The 19034-nt window shown below is 56.8% G+C and overlaps 2 protein-coding genes and 1 non-coding gene across 22 annotated transcripts in view; 2 read left to right on the plus strand and 1 right to left on the minus strand.

Annotated features, from left to right (window-relative positions):
- HYDIN (HYDIN axonemal central pair apparatus protein) overlaps nucleotides 1–12280 on the plus strand; it is a 208956-nt gene extending 196676 nt beyond the window's left edge. For all 20 annotated transcript variants that reach the window (XM_054199082.1, XM_054199093.1, XM_054199092.1 and 17 more), the window contains 16 exons: nucleotides 553–691; nucleotides 1034–1199; nucleotides 1603–1750; nucleotides 3022–3229; nucleotides 3966–4187; nucleotides 4704–4873; nucleotides 5067–5265; nucleotides 5443–5601; nucleotides 5969–6249; nucleotides 6589–6808; nucleotides 7606–7818; nucleotides 9180–9343; nucleotides 9636–9786; nucleotides 10200–10430; nucleotides 11048–11272; nucleotides 11752–12280. In XM_054199082.1, the coding sequence (XP_054055057.1) occupies nucleotides 553–691; nucleotides 1034–1199; nucleotides 1603–1750; nucleotides 3022–3229; nucleotides 3966–4187; nucleotides 4704–4873; nucleotides 5067–5265; nucleotides 5443–5601; nucleotides 5969–6249; nucleotides 6589–6808; nucleotides 7606–7818; nucleotides 9180–9343; nucleotides 9636–9786; nucleotides 10200–10430; nucleotides 11048–11272; nucleotides 11752–12216 (3361 nt within the window). In that variant the 3' untranslated portion in view covers nucleotides 12217–12280. The remainder of the gene's footprint in view (nucleotides 1–552; nucleotides 692–1033; nucleotides 1200–1602; nucleotides 1751–3021; nucleotides 3230–3965; nucleotides 4188–4703; nucleotides 4874–5066; nucleotides 5266–5442; nucleotides 5602–5968; nucleotides 6250–6588; nucleotides 6809–7605; nucleotides 7819–9179; nucleotides 9344–9635; nucleotides 9787–10199; nucleotides 10431–11047; nucleotides 11273–11751) is intronic.
- Nucleotides 12281–12445: 165 nt separating this feature from the next.
- The window catches only part of VAC14 (VAC14 component of PIKFYVE complex), a 70260-nt gene continuing 63671 nt past the window's right edge, over nucleotides 12446–19034 (plus strand). Inside the window, exons 1-2 of the mRNA XM_054198921.1 lie at nucleotides 12446–12566; nucleotides 16191–16341. Coding sequence (XP_054054896.1) covers nucleotides 12463–12566; nucleotides 16191–16341 — 255 coding nt within the window. The 5' untranslated portion in view covers nucleotides 12446–12462. The remainder of the gene's footprint in view (nucleotides 12567–16190; nucleotides 16342–19034) is intronic.
- On the minus strand, nucleotides 15179–15249 carry TRNAG-GCC (transfer RNA glycine (anticodon GCC)). The gene has a single exon. It is a non-coding gene; the product is annotated as a tRNA-Gly (tRNA).

Below are 19034 nucleotides of genomic sequence, written 5' to 3' on the forward strand. Positions count from 1 at the left end.
TAGTCTGCTGACACATGGCCGCCAGTCTGTTTTGGGGCTGGAACAAGGTGGTCACTGAAGACCAACTGGCCAGGTTTCTGTTCTCTTCGTCCCTTTCTTCAATAAGGTATGGGTCAGACTGGGAGGACCACGTATCCCCAGCCCGTGCTTTGTCCCTTTGAAGAGCATCCTGGGGCATTCTCCCTCCTTTGAGATACTAATGAGACATGGTTGGTGAGGGCTGCAACCACAATAGAGAGTGCCATCTTCCAAAGGAACCTTCCTGGACTTGATTTTACCATTTTCACTTGATCTTACCATTTTAACGTGCAAGTTTGGCTAATTTCTTTGCTAATTTCTTTGTTGATGGCCATTAATTTTTAGCCACCTGAGAGACAAAGAGGGCCCCTAGAAAGAAGGTGAAATGTTTTTGCTCCCAGTGTTGTTCTCCTGTACCAAATAACTCCCATCCAGATGGTGTCCAGGACTGGCAGCGCCTGATGGTGGCTGCAGGACAGAGTCATTAACATCCCAACACCACCTTAGTAGTCCTTTTTTGCTTTGTGTACCCAGGACCTTCATGGTTATGAACCCAACCGATTCTGCGTATTCCTTCCAGTGGACTTGCCAAGACCCTGGAGCTCCACCAGAGCAGGTGGCTTTCTTCTGCCTCACAGAGAGAGGACAGATCCGGCCACAGAAGAAAGCAGAGGTGTGTGCAGAAAATTAAGACAGTAGACCCAGTACAAACAAGTGCCAGTTTAACGCTGCCTATGTCTGCACTTACTGGGCGTCCCATCTCGCTGTGAGCTTGCCAAGACCCACGAAGAAACCTTTGATCGCAGTGAAATGAACTGGCAGATGAACCTCTTCTCACCCTGTACCCCACATCTGCCATGCTTTTGGGCTGTAGGTGGCTCAGCAGCCTACCTCTGAGCTCACAGCAGCATAAGGTGGAGGTTTCTGGGGTTTCTTGGTGGTGTAGACTGTACCCCTTCTCCCCTTACCCTCCCAAGGGCAGCAGCTTTCCTTCATTTGCCTCTTTGTCCCCCAGATGCGGTTTGAATTCATCCCCCGGCACCTGGACATCACAGAATCATTCTGGGTCTTTACAGTCCCTGAGCAGAGCATTTCAGTCCCGTTCCTGTTGGTGGGCAACACCACCGACCCACTGGTGACTCTGGACAGGTCCCACCTGAACTTCCACTTGCTGTTAATCGGTGAGCACCGTGGTTATACCTGACACGCTCAGAAGTCTACCCTTCTCCAGGGGCCCAGCAGGCTCCCGCGAGGAACCTGGAAATGGAAATGGGCTCTTATGAGCAGAGCAGACGGCTCCTGGCACCCAAGTGTAGGAGGGAGAAGAAGGGGAAGGGAGGAAGGCACGGCATAGAGTTGGGGCTGCTTCCAGGAGGTGATTTGGGGGGTGATGCAGGAGGAGCCCAGGGGGTCAGAAATACGTTTCCATGTTGGCATCCTGAGCGTGCCAAGCCTGCAGGCAAAGCTCCTGGCTGCAAATTGCCTGCAGGGCTCAGCCAGCAGGCGGGAACGCAGTTGGATGGTGGTGGCCTGGTGGCCAGAGGAACAAAAAGGTTTTCAGCAGCTGCTTTGTCCTCTCCCCAGGGCACGAGGTACACCAGACTATCTATATAATCAACGGTGAGAAGGAAGCCTTCAGCTTTGCTTTCAGAGAAAGCTCTCTCTTCTCGGAGGCATGCAACGCCTCCATGAAAATAGAGCCCCTGAAAGGCTCCATCGCTCCTCTTTCAAGGTAACAGGGCTCACAGGCCAGATTCCCTCTCCCGTGTGCCAAACATTGCACCGTCTTTTTGGGTTTTGAGGCTTTCTCCCCTCCGCAGTCACCAGGTGACTCTCAGCAATAGCATACATCTGCCTTGTTTCGTTCCATCCCAACGGGGACACCACAAAACTGCAGGTTCCTCTATAAAGTAGCTGTGTCCAGATTACCCTCATCTTCTAAGCCCCCTTCCTGGAGAAATCCAGGCCGTGGATCTTCTCGTTTTAATGACAAAAGCATGTTTGGGGGTTTTAACCCTGAGCCAGGATCCCCTGAGCCAGCAGCCTTAAGTATGCAAGGTCTCCTCTCTTCCCTGTGTTCCTTTAGTGACAGAGCCCACCGCGCGCGGTCTGTGCAAAGCCACCAAGAGCAGCAAAGCACACAAGCAGCATTTAAGCCCATCACGGGGTGAGAGCGCCAAGGCTCACACATCCAGCTGTGTTTTGCAGGGTCACCTGTCGGAAAAGGGATGCTCTTTTCTTGTAAACTGCAGCCATGGCTTGCCATCAGACACGGTCAGGAGTTCAAGCAGTTTAACAGGTCACTAGCTCATGTGCTGATCCACCGTGGGTGGCCCTGTGCCCACCCGTAGCTTGCCTTGGGTGTAAGGAGAACGCGTTAGCTCCAGGCAGCTTTGCTGTGGCTTAAAAGATGTTGAATTTTGGCTTGTCGCAGGGCGCAAGACAAGAGAGCGTCTTGTATCAGTCCCTGTGGCTCACAGGAGAAGTGGCGATTCCTTCAGTCTCTGTAGCTTGGTTGTGTTTGATCGTATGCCCACAAAAATTACAGAGAGGGGGTTTGGTGGCACCCACGCTGTACTGCTGTCACGGGAGCTGGACAATGCCTCTTTGCCAAGAAGATGTTACCCCTGCCATAGAGATCGGTGTGATTGAGAGTCCCTGGGAGCGTCCTCCTCTGTGTTTGGGACAGAAGTGGGGTCTCAACCCAACGCTTCCCTGTAGCAGATGGGGCAGGGCACTAAGGTCAGCGATAGCTCAGGGTTTGCTGCTGCTTCTTGTATCCTCTGCCATTTCATTCCAAGGGATCATCGTACCTTAAACACTGCTCACCGGGGCTTGCTCCATAGTGGAAGGCCCTGGAAGGGCAGAGTGCTGCTCCTGGTTTCTCCCAGGCCTGGGGTCTCACCACAGCTATTGCACGGGTGGTGTCCTGTAGAGCAGGCATTGTGGGGCCAAGAAAGCTAAGAGACAGTGAGCGGTGCAAAAAGGGTCTTCCCTCCCCAGGATTCCCATTACAGTCTTCCTCACACCAACACTCGAAGGAGAAGTGATCTTCAACCTCAAGTGCGATGTCAAGAGGAAGACCCAGCCCCTCTCCTTGAACATCAAGGCCACTGGCTACAGCATGAACGTGTCTGTCAGGTGCGAGGATGGTGATGGCTGTGTCACTGAGCTCAGTGCACAACAGATCAACGTCATTGATTTCAAGGAGGTGAGCAGCACTTGGTACCCTGAACCATTTGCCCCACAAAGCCCTGTGAGATTGGGCCTTAACCAGGAGCTTTGCAGATACATTTGAACAAGAGAGGATGCTTTGCTTTGTTTGTGGGTCTCAAGAGGTAGGGAGATTGATCTTGCAGACAGGTCATTAGCTGAATAGCTTGAAGGAAACAGACCTGTTGGAGCAAGTCCAGAGGAGGCCCTGGAGATGCTAGGAGGGCTGGAGCTCCTCTGCTGTGAGGACAGGCTGAGAGAGTTGGGGGCGTTCAGTCTGGAGAAGAGAAGGCTCCGGGGAGACCTTCCAGCCCCTGCCAGGCCCTAAAGGGGCCTACAAGAAAGCTGGGGAGGGATGGTTTACAAGGGCACGTAGTGATAGGACAAGGGGTGATGGCTTCAAACTGGAAGAGAGGAGATTTAGGTGAGATCTGAGGAAGAAACTGTTTGCTGTGAGGGTGGTGAGCCCCTGGCCCAGGTTGCCCAGAGAAGCTGTGGCTGCCCCATCCCTGGAGGGGTTCAAGGCCAGGCTGGACGGGGCTTGGAGCAACGTGGTGTGGTGGGAGGTGTCCCTGCCCAGGGCAGGGGGTGGCACTGGATGATCTTTGAGGTCCCTTCCAACCCAATCACCCTTCTGTCACTCTATGAATATGAAAGATGAAGGAGCACTTGCTGGGCCAGCCAGCCCTTTGCATGTCCTTAAAGCCCTAGTCCTCACCACCTTCTCCCCACAGGTACAGCTAAACGAGAACATCAAGTGCGTCTTCAGCATCCACAATAACAGCAAGTTCAGCTTCACCTTCTCCTGGGAACTGAGCGGCCCCGCAGCCCGTAAGCAGCTCCTTACCATCACCCCTCGGACGGGCACCGTGGAGGCGGAGGGGAAAGCAGAGACCCAGCTGGCTTTTCACCCACAGAAGATGTGCTCTTTAAAGGACGTAGAGCTGACGCTGCAGGTGAGGCGCCAGCGTTTAATACGGGACCTTCGCCTTCCCTGCGCAGCAGCTTGGCAGCAGGAGCCCGGAGCGAGGGCTGAGCTCCGTCCCTAAGGAGTCTGACAGTTTCTGAATGGAATATTTTAATGAGCGTTTATGCAGGACCAGTTTCGGAAGCGCTTTCGTAGCAGGACATATCCCCCAGGCCCTCTCTGCCCCTAATTTGGGGGGGTCCTAGGTGTGCATGGAGATGGAGCTGTTTCTCCTTGCCAGGCCCCTGCTGACTCAGGTCCCACAGCCCAGAAAGGTCCTGCCAGCACACGATAGCAGAAAGCAGGGCCATAACTCTCCAAAAACTCTTTCCCTCTCAGCCCAAGCCTTCCACCTTCTGTTTCCATTCTGGGGTCCTTTGACACCTGCTTTTTCTTATCGTTGCTGCAGTCAGCCGTCGCCCGTCCTCTTCCTCAGCCTCCTCTGGTGTTTGCAGTTGTAGTTTCCATCTCTTCAGCTGGCTCATGCTGTCTTTCTCCTCGCCAGATCAGCAAGGGTCCCACGTTTACTTGTGCATTCCTGGCCACCGTGGTAGTGCCCACTCTCCACTTCTCCACCACCAGGCTCAACTTTGGAGCCTGCTTCATCTACCACGCTGGGATGCCACCTGCCCATCAGACCCTCGCCATCACAAACAAGGCAGACAAGGATGTGAGGTAGGCCTTCTCCGCACGCTCCTTTGGGCCTTGCTTAGAACATGTCTGTTCCATGTCCTCACGACCCTTGTGGGTTGAAATCCTGAGGATGCGGGGGGAGGAGAAAGGAAGGCCCTCAGCAGCCCTGATGTTGTCACCTGACCACACACAGCCTTGTGACACTTCTGCTTCTCTTTGCTGTGCTTTCTGCCAGTTTGAACTGCTTGTTCACCAACACCGTGCACCTGGAGGTGGACTTCCGAGGATACGTCCTACGCCCAGGAGAGACAGTGGAGGTGCCCATCACTTTCTATCCCAGAGAGGCTGTGTCTTACCAGGAGCTCATCCCTTTTGAAATCAATGGTCTTTGCCAGCAGACTGTTGAGGTCCGAGGAAGAGGCACGGAAATGAAGGTGAGATGGAATCCAAATCCTAAAAACTCCAGGTGGCAGCCAGCCAGCGTGGCTTTCTCTCTCATTTTCCTCATCTCTCTTCCCCAGCCTACCGTATTCCGGTTTTCTGCTACGAGGGTGGCAGAAAACCTTTTCTCCTTCTTTCCTTTTGTTTTATATTAATTCCTCCTGCCTCAGGTTGATGTAATGGAACCACAAGGGAAGGTGGTGAAGCTGGGAGCCCTTTCCATCGGACAGACGGTGAAGAAGATTGTCACCATAGCAAACAACAGCTCTGCCCCTCTCACTTTTAAGCTCCATCTCATGTCCACCACACCAGAGCTGCAAGAAGATGGGGTAAGGTCCCTTCCTTCACTGGAGAGCACTTTGGGGTGCCTACAGGGACGTCTACAAGCAGCTATGGGTGGGAGCTTTAGACACATACATTAGGATGCGTCCACGTATATTAGATATGGAAAAGTGATCTTTAAAGACCAAGAGTCACAGCTTTCTTGGAGCTCACATGGAATTACTTTGGAAGATGTAGTCCAGCTCACCATGGACACGTCACAGGAAAATACCTTTGGTAGCTGGGGATGCGTGCCAAGGAATGAGTAGAGTTTGGGGCAGTGTTGATGGGGACAGAACAGGAATTGGAAGGCTCTATGGAGGATTCGCAACTGAGTTGTCAGATGAAGTAGTCTCCACTCATTTCTTTGGGCAGGTTCTCTTCTTGAACCCCATCAGCGAACTAAGTCTGAAGCCCAAAGGAGATACCTGTAAAGTGGAGGTGAACTTCTCCCCAAAGTGCCGCATCCAGCCATTCACCGAAGAAGTGATGATGGAGTGCAATGGCCTGGTGCGCTCCCTCTTCATGGTGCGGGGCTCCTGCCAGGGCATCCAAGTGAACTTGGACCAGGATCACCTCAGCTTTGGAGCGGTGGTGCAGCAGAGCTACACATGCCGGCACATCGTCATGCACAACACGGGCGACATAGGAGTCGAGTAATGCAAAACTCTGTCCTCTCTGAGGGCTTGGATGGGGGTTGGATGGAGTTGTAGCTTCCCCACATAGTTCCCCTCTGCTTTTCCATCCCAGTGGAGAGTTGTGCAGCCAAGGCTGTGCAGTCAGGCCCTGGAAGTTAGCAAGGGATACAACCAAAGGCTTGTTTAGGGATGGGTGCTGCTGAGTCCTGCCCAACCTGAAGCCTTATTGCCAGGTGGCTCAGCATCATGCCTGAGATCTGCTGGAAAAGCCCACAAAAGGCTTAGAAACAGCACACTGCGTTCGCAGCTTCCCAGTTGCTAATCCTTCCTTCCTGTCCTTGTGCTTTCCTTGGCAAGGTTTGAGTGGGACATCAAGAGCTTCAAGCCAGATTTCTCCATCAGCCCCGCGAAGGGTTACATCTCCCCAGGAATGGATGTCCCCTTCGTTGTGACCTTCCGCCCCTCAAAGCTGAGCCATTCTATCCAGTACCAGGGCCTGCAGTGCTTCATCCAGGGCAGTGAGCCACTCCGGCTTACGCTGGCAGGATGCTGCATGGAGACCCCTGTGACCAAAGAGGTAATCGGAGCAGAGTCAGGATGGGTCCTCCCCGCCCTTATCCCACCATGTGCACCACATCTCTGCCAGGGCAGGGACTGGAGGACACTTGCATGCGGGATTGCCAAAATGTCTGAGCCCTGTTATTGTCTTCCTCCCCAATTAAAGATGCTGCTCCTCCAGCGAGCGTGTTAGCGGTCCTGGCTCTGCACTGTAGCACCTTGGCCACGGGGACACCCCCCAGGGCTCTTCTGAGACCCTCCCCACAGATTGCCACCCAGCTGTACCCACAGTTTTGCACCCACAGCCACGCTTTTCCTCCCTGTCAGGGCAGGGGAGGGCTTTCCAGCACTAGGAGTGGGCTAAGGCATCTGCATCCAGCTCCTGGAGCACAGGGATGCAGCCTGGGAGGACTCCTGGCCCTCATGGGCATTCCAGGAGACTGCAGCTGGGAAGCATTGGCTCTTGCTCCCGAAAGAGAGCCTGGGGGAGGCTCTTTAGCCTGCCCACGAAGGGCCTGTGTGGCTGCAGGTTTTGTCCTCGCACAGAAGAAACATCCTTCCAGGACTCCCATGTTCTTTCTCCCCTCCCTGGGAGGCGGCAGCCACCTTCACCCAGCCTGCAAAAGACTCATTCCTCTCCCTTCTCTAAGAACCAACAACTTGATTTACACCAAAATCTCAAAATGGAAATTTTGTGTATGACAGGGAAAAGCTGCTCCCTGTGCCCCGGAGCCTGGCCTAGAGCTAGTCAGCGTCTCTGAGAGTGGAAGGGGCTCCTTGGTAGGACCAAGCAGCCTCTGTGCTCCTCTGTTGCAGACACTGACTTTCACATGCAACGTGCGCGAGAAGCACAGCCAGACCATCCTCCTGTCCAACCCGAGCAACGAGGCCTGGACCGTGCAGCCTGTCATTGAGGGGAAACACTGGAAGGGACCTGAATTTTTCCGTCTGGAAGCCAATCAACAAAACAAGCCTTACAAGATCACTTATGCACCCCTAACCATGACCTCTGAGAACAAGAACCATCAGGTATGTGAGCTGGGCCTGACCCTCATAGCAGGACCCTCATAGTTCACCCTGTTTGGGGCAGAAGGTAGGATGAGATGACCTTCAGAGGTCCCCTCCAAGATGCAATTCTCCTGTGATCCTGTGTTGGAAGCTGGCTTTCTTGGTGGCTAGAGGCCAGGGGTAAGGTGGGAAGTCCGGACTGACCACTAAATGTATTTTAGCAGCTAACCTAAAAAGCCAGGTTATCCAAAGGTCCAGGAAATGCAATTTGTTCTGTGCAGCTCCTGGTTCCTGTCTGTGCAGCCCAGGGTGGGGGGCTCGGAGACACTCTCCTGCTCAGTTCTGGGGGCTGTGCAGGCTCCCCAAGCCCTGGGCACGACCACTTCTGCCAGCACTGCCCTGCTGGGATCCTTCTGCAGCCTGCAGGGAACAAGAGGGGTGAAGCTGCCCTGCTATTTCTCAGCGCCCCCCCCTCACCGTGAGCAGACAGGTGGGAAATGACACAGAGGTGTCTCCTGACATCACCTTCAGTAATGCAGCAGCTTTGGAAAGAAGAGCCCTTCCTGCAGGGCTCAGGCTGGGCAGGGGGGCATGACTGGGCCCCTCCGTTTTCATGGGCAGTATTTTCTGAGACAGACCAGGGACAATCAAGGGGGTCAGTTCAGAAGGGTGCTGGGACTGCTGGGGTCCTTGTCCTGCTCCAGCTGACTTTACACCACACCAGAATATAGGCCGGAGTGGAGGCCAGAGACTTCTGGGCTCAGTCTCCAGGGTGCTGAGCAGATCTGTACCCTTGTAGGGTTGCGTGTGTTCAGTATCTCTTTAATGTACAGCCCTGCATGAAGAGTCCTGCGGTTCTCAGCTGCTCTGGAGGCAGAGGAGATGCCACAGGGCAGGTGGCTGTGACCCATTGGCACCCGAAATGAGGACTGGATAGGAACTTTTCATGGCCCACCCTGGCTGGTGGGACCCTGCCGTGTTAGTTTACGGGCTGCTCTCTCAGCAATTAACGTTGGGGCTAATCCCCGCAGCGCCAGGGCAGTCGAGCTTAGCAGGGGCTGTCACCCCCTTACCACAGCTGTCCCCGCACGAGCACAGGGCTGGCGGCTGGTGTGCCCAGGGTAGTAAGGCCAGTAAAGGGGCGTTAGGATGGTCCGGCCAGTGTTTCCTGGCTTTGCCCAGCCATGCTGCCTCTGTGTCCTGTAGCTGTGCCAGCCCGAGAGGGTATGACATTGCCATCTCCTGCACAGGACACGGGGCAGCGGTCACAGCTCTCAAAGCTGCCCAGGTGACAGCCTAAGACATGGGACTGGCTCGCTGCGCTTGAAAGCCAGTCTGGACAGAGTGCTGGAGAGCTCACTTATCCTATTTCGTGTCTCTAGGGCTCCATCTTCTTCCCATTGCCGGATGGGACAGGCTTGCACTACCTCTTGCAAGGGACTGCTGAGGCCCCAAAATGTTCAGGGACCATTTTCCGGGAGGTACCGTGTAGGACTTCCTACACTGAGATCATCCCCGTCTCCAACTGGCTGAACAGACCACAGAGGTGAGTCCAGCCCAGGAGGTCTTATCCCACCAGCAATCCCTGCAGCAATTCCACTGCCTGGAAGCTTCCCTTCCTGCAAGCTTTCCACTCTCCTTGGCCATTTCTGACCATAGGTGTCTGGGATCACGCTATCTGCCTATCCAGACCCATCCTGGAGGGCTTTCCTCCAAGGTGGATGAGAGCTGGCTCCCACTGCCTGAAGGATGAGAGGGGCTGTGTTGTACCCCCCACCCAATGGGTATCCTATGGGAGTCCTTCCTGTTGCCTTTCACTGCATCCTTCTCACCCACAGGTTCCTCGTGGTGGTGGACATCCTCAAACCAGAAAACCTGGAAAGCGGTTCTGTGCTGCAGGGGCTGGATTACATTGACGTGCCAGGCTCTGCCAAGAAGGACTACAAGCTCACATTCCTCTCCTACAAGGAAGGAGTCTTTAATGCAATGGTAAGTGCGGACATCAGGCTGTGGGGGCCCTTCAAGGAGCTGTTGGCTCACTGAGAAGCTCCATGCCTGCTTTCATACCTCCATGTGCCCACTGGTAGGATTGTGGGTGTCCTGGGTGGGTACTGAACAGCAGGCACCTTTCCACACGTCAGTCTCTGCGAGGGTCCCACTGGGGGCTGCGAAGCACAGGTGGGTCAGGACATTGGCGGGGTGGGAGCAGTGGGCACTTGGGAGAGTATCAAGGAGAAATACCACGCATGCTTTCCCCGGTCTTGCACTCTTCTCCGGTGGCTGCTTACAGCCATTCTTGGAGGTAGGGTGCTGAGCCTGGGGGGGCTCTTTGGGCTGCCTTAGCACAGCTGGTATATTGTTATGTGCAGAATGAGCAGCGCTTCCCTTTTTTTCTGACTCAGGTGACCTTCCTCAACGAGGTGACCGAGGAGTACTTGTTCTACATGGCGACTTTCAAGGCCACCGCTTCGGGACCCATCAGTACTGTTGAAATGAGCACCGCTGTTCGGCAGAGAGCATCTTCCACCGTCAAGGTGGACAACCCTCTGCCTGTCCCGGTGACGTTTGCCATAGATTGCAAAGTGCCTGACGTCAACGTTCCCCCGTATTTCACTGTTCCTGCGCAGTCGGAGGTAGGCGTAAAGCTCGTCCGGTACGCTCTCTTCTCCCTGCAGCCTTTCTGGGAGTGGGTGCTCTTGAAGGGTTGATGCCCTACATAAACCATCTGGGCCTTCTTTCTGAGGGTGACAGCTCCCACCTGCTAATAATCTGGAGGGGAAGCAGTGCGTGAGAATACCCCTAGTGGGAACCGCCCTGCGCTGGTGGAGTCTGCCATGCGCAGACCCCTTGTGATATGACCCCGTCAGGCCTCACGCAGCAGGTCTTTGTGACACATGCTCTTTAGTTAGTGTGGGCATTTTCAGTTTAGAGTGGCTGCAGGGCATGCCCAGCCCGCTGGCAGGGTGTTTGCAGCCTGGATCGATAGGAGCTGTTCTGCCCCCTGGGGGAGTATAGGGGCATTTTAGGGTGGGAAGCTTCTGGGATAATGCTGGAGGGCTCTCAGCTGTTGGGGACGGTCCCCCAAGTGAACTGTCCCCCAAATGCTGCAAGGATCTGCCCCAGAGAGAGGGAGGGTGCTGGGTTGCTTTCCAGTACTGTGTGAGCACACCAGGGACCGATTTCCCCCATCCCGGACCTTGCCTTCTCCATCTCTGCCTGACACAGTGGCTTTTCCCTTCATTCCTCCCAGGCTGACCTTGTCATTGAGTACCAGCCCGTGAAAATGGGTGAGAGCACCGGGCGCCTGGTGCTCCAGAGCAGCGATTTGGGCTCTTTCCACTACAACCTGCACCTGAAAGCCACCACGAACAGGCCAGAGAAGCCCCTCTACTTCTGCACCACGCTGGGCTCTAGTCAGACCATCACAACCAAAATCATGAATTACGCCCGACAGAAGACGGACTACCTCCTCCAGGTGAGCCCAGCCTGCCCTGGGCTCTTGCTGGGAGGTGGTTCATCTTGCCAGCATCAGCCCTCTCCGTCAGGGGATCCTGGCCCTCTAGCTTGGCCTGGCATCGCCAGGGTAGCCATGTGAGCCCAGGGATCTTCCCACCAACGCTGGGCTTGTTTCCAGATGGACTGTCCTTACTTGCAGACCCCATCTCTGCTGCCCTCATTGGAGCTGCTTTTGCAGGTTCCATGGTGCCTGGACTTCCACCTTAACCCCCAGCTCTGGCAGTAAGGTCTCTTGGGGTTTGGGCACAGGGTTGTCCCCCCTGGGCAGCCCCCATGGCCATCCATCGTGGGCACTCACCAGGGGTATGGTGTAGGGGTGAAAATGTGCAGGGACAGGAAAGGGACAGGGACCCTGGCCAATGTGATGGTGGGAACCTTTGGTGCTGGTTCTGCTTTTGTGACCCATCCCCACCACGGTCTCTTCTCTCCCCCGTGCAGACCAACTGCGTCGACTTCCAGACGGAGAAGACCATCAACGTGGCTCCCGCCAGCCCGGGGGGCTCGGAGGTGAGCGTGGAGGTGACCTACGAGCCTTGCCAGCTGGGCGAAGCCAGGGCCACGCTGCAGCTCTCCTCCCCGCTTGGGGGGGAGTACAGCATCCCCCTCTTCGGCCTGGCCCTCCCGCCCAAGCCCCAGGGCCCCTTCCTCATCAAGGCCGGCGGCACCACCTCCATCCCCTTCAAGAACATCTTCCTCCAGCCCACGGCTTTCCAGTACACGGTGGAGCACCCGGCCTTCACCGTCAGGGCCCCGGAGAGCCTGCGCCCCAAGAAAACCGCCTTCATCACCGTCTCCTTCGAGGGCGGCCCCGACCCTGTCACCAGCAAGATGGTGGTCTCCTGCCCCGGGGGGGCCGGCGTCTCCTGGGTCTACTACCTCCGCGGCCTCCCCCCTCACAAGTGACCTTTGCCTGCCCCCCCCCCCCCCCCCCCGTTAATAATTAAAACTGAAAGGAGGCGGTAATTAACTCGGTTTGGAATAATCCCAGCGTGTCCCACGGAGGCGGTGCTGAGGCGGCCTCCGGGCCGCGCGGGGGCGCTGTGCGGCGCGGAGGGGTCACGTGGGGCGGGCCGGGGGGTCACGTGGCCGCCGGTGGCGGCGGCGGCGGCGGGGGGCGGGGTGGGGTGGGGAGGGGGCGGCGGCGGGGCCATGAACGCCGAGCGGGACCTGGCGCCGCTGGCGCCCAGCGTGGTGCGGGCGCTGAACGACAAGCTGTACGAGAAGAGGAAGGTGGCGGCCCTGGAGATCGAGAAGTGAGAAGCCGGGGGTGGTTCCGGGAACCGGGAGGGGGGGAACGGGGGCGGTGCCGGTCAGGGCTACCCCGGTGGGGACCGGCCTGCCCTCCCGGGGGGGCCGGAGCTGGGGCTGCCTGCGGCCCCTCGGGTGGTGGGAACCGGTACGGGATGCTGGGGGGCGGGTGGGGGTCCCGCCGTGCAGCTGTGGGTCCGGTGGTGGGAGGGGACTGGCCCGGCGCCCCGGTGGGGCTTCGGGGGGAGGGGGTCACCCCGGAGGGTCCGGGGGAGGGCTTCATCTCAGGGGGACCCGGAGGGTCCAGTGGGAAGGGGTCACCCCCGGGGGAAGCGGGGGGAAGCGGGGGGGGTCGGAGGAAGGGGTCGCCCCGCAGGGACCAGCAGGGTCCCCGGGGTAAGGGCCACCCCCGGGGAGACCTAGAGGGTCCGGAAGAAGGGATCAGCCCCGGGGAGACACGGTGGGTCCGGGAGAAGGGATCACCCCGCTGGGAAGGGGTCACCCCGCTGGGAAGGGGTCACCTCCGAGGGGACTGGTCACTTCAGGGGGAGCCGGGGGAGGGGGGTCATCCCAGGGGGTCTAGGGTATACCAGTGGCCCTGAAGCCCAGGGAAGGCTCTCAGGTGGCGGGGTGACCCTGTTGGGGGACAGTGCCCAGGCAGGAGGGGCTGTCCCCCAGAGCCAGTCCGTGCCTCCCATCCCCGCGCCACCGGAGTTCATCCCCGAGCCCGTCGGTGTCCGGGCTCAAGTGGGGACCCGGGTACCTGTTCCCAGCCTGGCAGAACGCCCGGTGTGACGGCGAGTCCCCAGTGCCATGGGGATAAGCATGTGGGCAGCGTCACTTTAGAAACCCATCGGCAGCACGGCACTTGCCCCTCTGCCAGGCTCGTGGAGGCGGACGGCTCTGTGCCCAGCCCTGCCTGTGCCTGGGGGACACGAGGGTCTCTCCGGGCAGCAGGCTGGGGTGGCCGTGCCCATCAGCCTGGCTTCATCCCCTCATGGTGTGATGCCTTTCTCATCCCGTGGTGCCTTTCTTCCTGCGCAGAGGTGCTTCAGACCACCCCAGGTGAAGGTCATCTGGCATGGCCGTGTCCCCTCTGGTGTTGCCCCTCTGTGTCTTGTCACCCTCGCTGTGGTGCTCTGGGTGCTCTCTGCTGCTCCAGGCCACGGCTTTGCCTGGGAAGGGTTGTGTCCTTGCTGGGCACTGCCTGATCCCTCCGCTCACGGAGGAGATGCGAAGCGTCCCCTCGGGGGACAGCCCAGCACAGGGCTGGGAACGAGGATCGGAGCTGGACGGTGACTTTAAGGCGGGAGATGGGTCTACGGCAAGCCTGCGAGGGGGGCGGCCGCCGGCGACGGGGGGACGGAGCCTCTCTGCTGAGGCTTCAGCAGGAGACATGGGAGAGTTGTGGAGTGGGTGCCTTGAAAGAGGACAGTGCCACATGGGTGCGCAGGCAGTGGAGAAAAATGGCTTTTGGGACGGGATGAGTGTTTGCTCAGGTGCAAAGCCAACGCATCCAGCTCCTTCTGCTCCGTATTTACCTTTTCCTCGTTTTCTCCCTTCCTCATGGGAATAGTTTGTTAATGGTGGGTGGTGGCGGACGCACTGTACTGTCCACAGCTCCAGCCTCGGGGAGGCTTCAGTACCTGCCCCTTTGCTGCCGCTGTCAGGGTGATACTCCTTGTCTTGTCCGAGCAGCTCTGTTCCGACTGATTCTGCCCCAGGAGGAGGGTTTTGTGGTTCGTTTACGCCAACCAAAGTCTGATTTGGGATAAACCAGTTCAACCAATCGAGCTGGAAAAACCCAGTTTGGGAAGGGTGTGAGGAGGAGGAAGGTAAGGGCTGGCTATTTCCGCAGATACATGGATTTAGATCAGCTTAAACCTGTCGCAGAACAGCTCCAGCAGTGTCTCTCCTGTGTCTACAGCGTCAAGCGAGGAGGGATTTGCTGCCTCTCAGCTCAGGGACCTCCTCGTCCTCTGGCCGGTGACATGGGAGCAGCTCCCGCTGCCTGCAGGCTCTGACGCTGCTCATTGCTTTTCCTTGCCTTTTGCCTCATTAATTAAATCTTGAGCCCTTTAAGCTTTTGAAGGAAGTCTGTAAAAGCTCTGTTTGTTAAATCTAGGCGGTAAAAGGATTGCCCCGGCGATCCGTGCTGCTCGAGCTCAGTGTGTTCCTGCTGCTGGGGCAGGACTGGAGATGGAGCTGTTTGCCCTAACGCAGCTGGGTGTGAGAGTGGGTCAGGCTGGAACTGCTGGAGAACTCGGTTTCGGAGTGAGGAAAGCAAGCAGGGGGATGTGGGATGTCCCCAGGGAGAAGAGGGGCAGCTGCAGGGTGAAAACAGAGCTGGGTTGGGGGAAAAAGTTTGTAAATATCTCCTATAGCGATTTTCCTGGATTCTAAAGTGGGTGACTGGCTGGTGGCACCTGTCCTGGAGAAAGCAGCCTGAGATTCAGTGTAGTCCCCAAAAAAACCCCGTGTGGAATTAGGTAGTGGAAACTGTTGCACCTTCATTGAAGATTAAGGTAAAGAGCCTTACTGAGGCTGAGATTATGAGATGTCTGGATCTGCTTTACGGATAGATGCCAAAGAAGAAATGGGGAAAAAAAAACAGCATTGCATTGGCCGGGAATCGAACCCGGGCCTCCCGCGTGGCAGGCGAGAATTCTACCACTGAACCACCAATGCTCCAGCTGTTTGCTGCTGCCTGCGCTGCTGCCTGCACAGCTGCCTGCACCTCCCCAGCTGGCCGCTGGCTCTGCTGCAGGGAGGGCCGGGGCTGCAGGGCCGGTTGGGTGACATGGGACCTTCGAGGCGGTGGCGTGGGCCGGAGCGGGGTTACAGGTCTCTTCGTTACAGCGTGGCTGATGCGTTAAATACCTCCAGGTAATGAGCCGCGGGGTTCGGAGGAGGAGCAGGTGTTGCGTGTAGAAGCTTTCCCTGCTTTTTGTTAGGACTTGGCACCGTATAATAGAATCACAGAATGGTTGGGGTTGGAAGGGACCTTAAAGCCTTCCTTTTGCCACCCCCTGCCCTGGGCACCTCCCACCACACCACGTTGCTCCAAGCCCCGTCCAGCCTGGCCTTGAACCCCTCCAGGGATGGGGCAGCCACAGCTTCCCTGGGCACAGCATCAGCTGAAGCAACGTGCGGGTGGCTGCGAGGGTCCAAAATCTTGGTCTGGTTGGCAACAATTCCCCTCTGAGCCACCAGCGTTCCTGGTGTGTGCCCACTGGGTCTCTGCTGACGTCTCGTGCCGTGTCAGGCGTAAACGACCCTCGTCCCCCACCCTGTTGGAGAGGGTGTTTGGAGACATCATGACAAGCACACGGCCAGGGCGAGGTGGCCCTGGGGAGCTCATGCTGGGCTGGGGGTTCATGAAGGGTGTTGGAGGCTGGAGGAGGGCAGCGAGCTGCTGTTGGAGGTGAGTGGGGAGGAGGGGAGAGCTCTGGTTTCTCTTGTGGGTTCCGTGACTGTTCCCAGTTTCGGTACTGCTTTCTCCGGCGTTTGTTGTGGCCAGAAATCGCTGATGGACAGAGTTTCTGATGGCTGTGGGGAGCCGAGCCCCCGAGTTTTTTGTATCGCGCAGAACCTAAAGCCCCCTGGGCGCTTTCCTCTTCTCTCCCCAGGCTGGTGCGAGAGTTTGTGGCTCAGAACAACACGTCTCAAATCAAACACGTCATCCAGATCCTCTCGCAGGAGTTCGCGCTCTCCCAGCATCCCCACAGCCGGAAAGGGGGACTCATTGGCCTGGCTGCTTGCTCCATCGCCCTGGGCAAGGTAGGTGCAGGTGGGGGATTTTTTTGGGGTTATGCGGGTTGCAGTGGGAGAATGGCGCATCCTCCCGGGTCAGCGTGATGGGGAGACTCGGGCTGGCAGGCCCTGGCTGCTCCCTGCGTTGCAGCATACGCTTGGGTTGTGTTTGAGTGTCCTCAACACACCCAGCCATGTCCTTTGGGCACAGGAGTGCTTTCGGGCCTGGGTCCCGTCTTGGCATCTCCCTAGACGTGGTTTAAGTGCCTCTGTCCATCCTCTGTCTCCAGCAGCTGGATTACACTCAGCAGGTCGAGTACTAATTTGCGTTAATGGAGCGGAGAAGAGGCACAGCCCTTCCGTCTCCCCCCGGTCTGGCTCAGCCAGCTCCGGCAGCGCGAGCACGGCCTTTGGGAAGCGGGACCGAGGTATGGCCAAAGGGTGACAGGGTCGTATTCAAAGTCACCAAGTGGTGTAAGGTGTCAAGCTGCGTTAGCCTGAGCTAACAGCTTTCTCTTGGGCTTGGCAGAAGTTTTACTTGCAGAACACGTGGATTGCTTGGTCCTGTTCTGGAGGCGTTATGTTGATGCCTCTTGCGTGGGAAGTCAGACAATTTCTGTCCCAGTTAAGGTCTTTCTCTATAACTCTCCTCTCATTAACAAGACCGAGCTCAGGAAGTTGCCTCCTGGGCTGTGCCGGAGCATCCCAATCCCCGTGGAGGGGAGCACAGACTCTGCAGGTTACAGCTCCATCAGGCTTTTGATTCAAACCACGCGGCTGGTTTTTGAAAGCGCATGCAAGGGAAGGAGTAGTTTTGCTCCGTAGTACGTCAGAGAAAGCAGAGGGCTCAGGAAGGGCAGGCCGCGCCTGTCAGAAGAGCTACGAGATAGATTTTAATCCCTTTATTCCTCTTCTAACGAGAGTCATGGTCAGCCTAGACAGGTTCTTTGGAGCTTGATGGCTTTTATTCTAACTGTCTTTATGCTGGAGGCTTCTGAGCGGCGCTCCTGTCTTCCTCCTCTTGCAGAGCGGGGGGACAGACACTCTGTCCTGCCAGAGCTGCCCACGCAGCTGGCTCTGGGAGGTTTAGGAGTTGTTTTTTGTGGCCTTGAAGGGACCCTGATAAAACTTGAACTCTTTAATCTGCTAGTCCGCATGTTGTTGACTTTCTTACCATCTCCTTTACTAGACATTCAGGAAACACTAGCCTTTTTCCCTAAAGTAGGGAGTTTTTAACTTCAAAACAAGCCAACCTTCTGCCTCTCCCTCTGGGTTTGTCTGAAACTCCTGCAGAAGTCTTTTGGGCTGGGGGTGGCCTCACAAATGACTATATTTGCTTGTGGGCAGCATGAGGGTCAGCCTAGCGTGGCTCTTTCGTGATGCACGAGGACAAACTTCAGCGTGTAAAATGAATCTTGCCTGGGAATCAGAGCCCTGCAGCCACTTCATCCAACAGATTTGTCCAGCTTAACTCCACCGGCTGTTGCGGCTCCTTGTCCATGAGCAGCTCCACAGGCTGAAACTGCTCCTGTTCTGGTAGCTGCTGTTCTACTTTGCTCTGTGAGAGCCCCCTGCAGCGCTGCCTCCAGCTCTGGGGCCGCCAACAGCAGAAGGACACGGAGCTGTTGGAGCGGGGCCAGAGGAGGCCCCGGAGATGCTGGGAGGGCTGGAGCCCCTCTGCTGTGAGGACAGGCTGAGAGAGCTGGGGGGGTTCAGCCTGGAGAAGAGAAGGCTCCGGGGAGACCTTCCAGCCCCTGCCAGGCCCTAAAGGGGCTCCAGGAAAGCTGGGGAGGGACTCTGGAGCAGGGAGGGGAGCCATGGGATGAGGGGGAACGGTTTTAAACTGGAAGAGGGGAGATTTAGATGAGATATTGGGAAGAAATTGTTTGCTGTGAGGGTGGTGAGCCCCTGGCCCAGGTTGCCCAGAGAAGCTGTGGCTGCCCCATCCCTGGAGGTGTTCAAGGCCGGGCTGGACGGGGCTTGGAGCAACGTGGTCTGGTGGGAGGTGTCCCTGCCCAGGGCAGGGGGTTGATCTTTGAGGTCCCTTCTAACTCTAACCAATGACCATGGCTGAGTTGGTGTTTCTGGAGACAACAGGCCAGAAAGGTGCTTTGGGCACTGCCGGTTGCCTGTCTTTTTGCAAAGCCTGTATCACCAGCTCCTCCATGCTGCCCAGCTCTTGCCACTACAAAGAGTAGCCCAAGACACCAAGGGTTTCTTTGCTTAACTGAAGGCGCAGGTCGGCTTGGTCTGTCACTGCCTGGGATGTTCTCCTTGGTGAGTTTACACCAAAACCAGGAGGCGGATTGGGATAAATCCTGGCCGATGGCTGAGCGCTGCGAGGGCTGGTGACAGCTAGCTTTGCTGGGATCTGCCTCACCTCCTGCCTGTAGAGGTGGCAGGGACTGATTTCCCTGTGGGCCAGTCTCCAGCACAGATGAGCAGGAGGCAGCCCCTCTTGCTTTGAAGGGCACTCGAGCGCTTGAATAACTGCCCAAACTTCTTGCACGTCTCTGGGAATCAAAACCAGCCGAGTACAGCTGCAGCAATCGCTTCAGTTGCTGGCGTAGACTCCCGTGAAACAATTTTTCAGCTTGCTCAGGTCGCTCTCGCTGTACCTGTATAATAAAATTCAATGATTTCATTGATAACGTTCAAAAATTCATTAATAAATCCTGTCCAGCGTAGGTGCACAAAGCCATCGTGGGCCTGAATTTTTG

This window comes from Rissa tridactyla, chromosome 4, assembly GCF_028500815.1.
Source record: "Rissa tridactyla isolate bRisTri1 chromosome 4, bRisTri1.patW.cur.20221130, whole genome shotgun sequence".
Taxonomy (NCBI): domain Eukaryota; kingdom Metazoa; phylum Chordata; class Aves; order Charadriiformes; family Laridae; genus Rissa; species Rissa tridactyla.